The 4,589-nt window shown below is 35.2% G+C and overlaps 1 protein-coding gene across 2 annotated transcripts; it reads left to right on the forward strand.

The window, feature by feature from the left end:
• Positions 1-4,029: 4,029 nt before the first annotated feature.
• Positions 4,030-4,212, forward strand: LOC150069632 (keratin-associated protein 20-2-like). Of its 2 annotated transcripts, XM_090333638.1 has the most exons (2): positions 4,030-4,084; positions 4,124-4,212. In XM_090333638.1, exons 1-2 carry the CDS (start codon positions 4,030-4,032, stop codon positions 4,210-4,212), a joined length of 144 nt encoding a protein of 47 aa, XP_090189764.1. The 2 variants fall into 2 exon arrangements, with proteins under 2 accessions (XP_090189764.1, XP_090189763.1); XM_090333637.1 differs by having other exon boundaries at positions 4,030-4,212.
• The last annotated feature ends 377 nt before the right edge of the window (positions 4,213-4,589 follow it).

Consider the following 4,589-nt stretch of genomic DNA (forward strand, 5'->3'; position numbering starts at 1 on the left):
TGTTCTGCCATTTTTAAGGTTCTGTTTACTTCTGTTACCCAGTGGGACAGAAATCATGAGCATGGGTATGTTATTCCATTTTTGTTGTGTTTTGTTCCAATTCTTCTACAGAGAAGAGTTTGTTGCACACCTCTATCTCTCTTTCTAGCCATTCTCTGCATCCCTCTCAGAATAATAGCAAAGTTAATAGAAATTATTCTGAATATAGTGAAACACTGTTTGGAGTGGTAACAACTGAGTAAATACGAGCTTCATTTTCTCCTATGAAATAAACATGGTCAGCTGTCTGTATATTTGAGATTCCTCATCCACGGTTCAACTGATCTCAACTCAGATGGACACAACATGGGGAAAATGTTTGCTTTTTTATTAAACAACTATTTCATCATGTGAGTATCCCCAAATAGCTCAGCATCATCTCTACTTACACAGAATTTACAGTGCTTTGGACACCATAATTTTATGTAGGTTGTCTTAATTAGACTGTTTGTTTTTGTATGTAACATAACTAATGTATTTTTCATTGGTCTAAATAATTAATTATAATTTACTTAAAGCCATTTTTTAATCTTTTAGTAGTTGTACTAGTGAGTTATATTTCAGCATGTCTGTTGTAGAGTACAATGCATCTTGACCAATATTTAAAGCTATTTTAATCCAGCTCAATCTTATTTAGTTATTACATTTGCCAAACAAGTAATCCTTATTTATACCATATTTATTATATTAATAAATGTTTGGCACTAGAAAGGAGCTTTTCAGCCCAAATCTGTATGTTTCTTACATACAGATGTCCTTCAGTTACATACAATAGCACCATTTCTACAAGAAGAATGTGGAAATAGGATTGTAGGCCTAGGTATGTGGTTCTAATTTCTCTCCTCCTTTCAGTTGAATTAATGGGAATCACTGTAAAGTTACAAAGGAATTTTCTACATTCTGTCATTTAAACAAACATTTCATTATTTGGGAGCTATCGAGAGAGAACATACTGTGTGTTGGTTAAGACAATTGAATTAGATTATTATTAGTGTGATTATACTTCCAAATATAACCTATGCTCAGTATTATGTGCTATAAGATATAGCAAAGCCAATTGAAAATATGAATCTGTCCCCAGGGCAATGCTATTTAGTTCTTTATGGAGACATTTTTCAATGTTAAAGTGTCAAAAAATAATCCTTTAAATTATTTACATGAGAATAAGGTGGTTTGGCATCTCTTTAACATAAAAAATAGAAAATAATCAGAATTTGAAAATAAAATCAAAATCATTATATTCTATGCAATCTACCTGAGGCAAAAATATTATGATAATGACTACTATGATATATCTAATATGAAATAGTAAACATCAAGATGTATTAAAAAATATACCCTAAAATTAAAAATAGTGGGAATAAAACATCTGCCTTGGTTATCAAGTTGCATCTGCACAAGAAGGAACTCGATAACGTTTGATTTGTTGATAACCCGAGGGAATGAAGGCAAACTCTGTACATGGAGATGAACAGGGATATCACCCCAAAAATGCAGTAGCTGTTGTATAGAGCAGTGGCAGTCAAGGAAGACTCCAAGATGATGCTCATGGACATTAATTTGCTAATTATTTTTGACAAAAGAACATAAAGTAAGGGCCTCAAACTTTCTAACTGATAAGATGGAATGGGTGGTTATAAATGGTGTTGAGTAACATAAATACACAACTCTGAAAGACTGGAAAAGTTAGGGAGGAATAAAGATTCATTAATGTTTTGGGGACACAGTATCCTGTGGAAGAGAAAATGTACACAAAGATTTCATGTTTCTAATAGTTATGGGGCGTAAGGGTTCATTCATTCACCCAAGTAAAGGGATAACCTCACTTACATTTTCATTTGTTTCTTAATTCTGAATGTATCAATTTATTCTTTCCATTATGGAATTTTATTTATACAATTTATATAACTTACCTCGGTTTTGTTTTCCATTATAGTGTATTCCTTGGGTGCCTAGGAGAAGAACCTTAGTTTCTAATAGAATAAACTTTCGTATGCCTTTGGAAATTCTCATGTGATAATGAGAAAAACCCTTATTCAAATTCTAAACTGGAGCTACATAATGGAACAAGAGCTGGTCAATGGGGCAAAAAGTAAAGATTCTATGACCTGTATAACCAAGAGAAAGTTCTGGTATTTGAGTTTTGGAAGCAGCTCCATATTATTCTCCGCTTCTTGTTTACTTTCATTTCTTGTAGGAACTGGAAATTACCTTTCTTAAGTTCTTCTCTTAGAAGCATTTCAAGACAAAGTATTCTAATAATATGCTCACAGTCAAAACTCAACATGATAGATTTGAAAAGAACAGGAAGTCCTTTTGCGGAACAGAGGGCTGATGTGTGAGCTGTTAGAGCAAGTAGGAGTTGGTCTCAGGGGAATGCCTGAGCTTCCTGAGGCTTCTTCACTGAGGCTCCAGAGTAAGTCTCAGCTATGGCGAATGCATTTCTTGATTTTTTCCCTCACACAAAATTTTCAATGACTGAATGAACTACTACTTCTCTTACTTGAATTTTTTCCTCTGATTCTTCTACATTCTATTTCATGTATTTAGTAATATCTTAATGAGAACATAATATCATTTTGGATATGAAATTTACAAGATTGTATGCAAATTACTGCCTACATTGTTAACAGACAGACAACATTTGTCTGGTTGTTTCTGAAAAGAAGGAATACTCTTTTTTTAAATGCCTTTTTTTAAAAATTAGAAATAAAAAATATTTACAAGGAAAAGTTACGTATAGATTTTTAGAACTCTTGGCCAAACTTCATCTGTGGATGCTCAAATACTTTAGATAAAATGACGACGCTTTCCCATGTTTTTGTGGTTTTGATATGTATGGGTTGCAGGATTGGCCCCTAGCTTGTAGGTCCAGTCTTTGAGAGGTAATTGGATTCCAAAGCTCTGACATAATCAATGAATTATCCTTAAGTTGATAATTTGATGGCATTTCAGTATTGGAATATGAGGAAAACTTAGAGATAAGACCACCTTAGAGGAAGCAGGTCACTATTTCTCCAGGGCCCCTTTCTGTTTCCTATTCATTATGACATAAACATTTGCCACATTGTCTTACCATTAGGAAACCTGCCTCACATGGTGCCCAAAACAAGTCCGACAAAATTTTGACTAAATCACTAACCCCAAAATAACCCTCTCTCTTGTTAAGCTTATGTTTTCCTCATATAATTGCAGTAGTTAAAGTTCTGCTTCATAACACGGTCACTTATTTTGTGGAAAGTTTCAAATAATGTTTTCTAAGCAATAGATTCTGAAAAAGCATCAAATATATGTGCAGAGAGTAGTAACATATTATGAAGTAATCATGATATAACAATAAATAACAGCAAGAGCTCATTGTTCATGGAAAAACTCAGCAAGCCAGTCTGTCCAGATGGAACTATTTTCAAAAAAAAAAAAGAAAAGGTGGGAAAGAAAGAAAGAAAGAAGGAAGGAAGAAAGGAAGGAAGGAACGAAGGAAGGAAGGAAGAAAGAAAGAAGGAAAGAAGGAAGGAAGGAAGGAAAGAAAGAAAGAAAGAAAGGAAGGAAGGAAGGAAGGAAGGAAGGGAAGGAGAAAAGAGGGAAAAGATAATTGGAATCCAAAAATATTTTCCCTTTGGAGGAATGGGCAACAAAACAGAATGAAAATAGAAATGGGATACCGAATTTAAAAATTTACAACAAATTCTGTAATAAAGTCACATCTATTGAATGAACTGTGTTAAAGCCTTAAAAATGGAAGGATTTGGTTGAAAACAGATCATGGAATTCTAATATAGGACCAAAACCATTGCAGTCATGTGGGCCTTGATTGTCCACTAAATGAAGGTGTCCAGGAGGCCATGGAAGCCCTAGGGAGACACGTGATGCTCAGATGCCTGTGGCTTCCCCACCACCACACAGGCCTATAAAAGGCAGCTGGCACCCAGGGACATCCAGACTCCAGACTCCCACCTTCTGGTCCTCATCTCCACATCCACTCCTGACACCATGTGCTACTACGGCAGCTACTATGGAGGCCTGGGCTATGGCTCTGGAGGCCTGGGCTGTGGCTATCGCTGTGGCTGTGGCTGTGGCTCTGGAGGCTATGGTGGCTATGGTTATGGTGGCTATGGCTATGGCTGTTGCCGCCCGCTGTGCTGTGGAAGATACTGGTCCTATGGCTTCTACTGAGGATCCACCACTGCTGAGAGGATTTCCTGTGTCCTCCTGTCCTACTGCAAGTCTCTTCTTCTTCCATCACAGGAGAAACTTTGAATGTCTTCAGAAATCTCAAATGTAATTCTAAGTCTAAATGAAATGCATCATGCTCATTTAACTCATTTATTTTAACTCATTTCTTTGTGAAAACATACATATTAATAAATAAACCATCTTTTGCTAAGAATGTAATTTCCTATGAGTTTAAAATATTTGTTGTTGGTTTTTGAAGGATAGAATTGAAGGACTGACAATGAGATGAGGTTGTTTCTAATATAGTAGAAAAATATTAATTACTTCTAACAAATCATTAAACTAAGTTTATTAGCTAAGAGAGATGAACAGAAATC

The sequence above is a fragment of the Megascapheus bottae genome, chromosome 1, assembly GCF_031878675.1.
Source record: "Megascapheus bottae isolate mThoBot1 chromosome 1, mThoBot2.hap1, whole genome shotgun sequence".
In the NCBI taxonomy this organism is placed as follows: domain Eukaryota; kingdom Metazoa; phylum Chordata; class Mammalia; order Rodentia; family Geomyidae; genus Megascapheus; species Megascapheus bottae.

Bases quoted from the DNA above. Each gene is read 5' to 3' on its own strand.
- LOC150069632 (XM_090333637.1), top strand. From the start codon at position 4,030: ATGTGCTACTACGGCAGCTACTATGGAGGCCTGGGCTATGGCTCTGGA.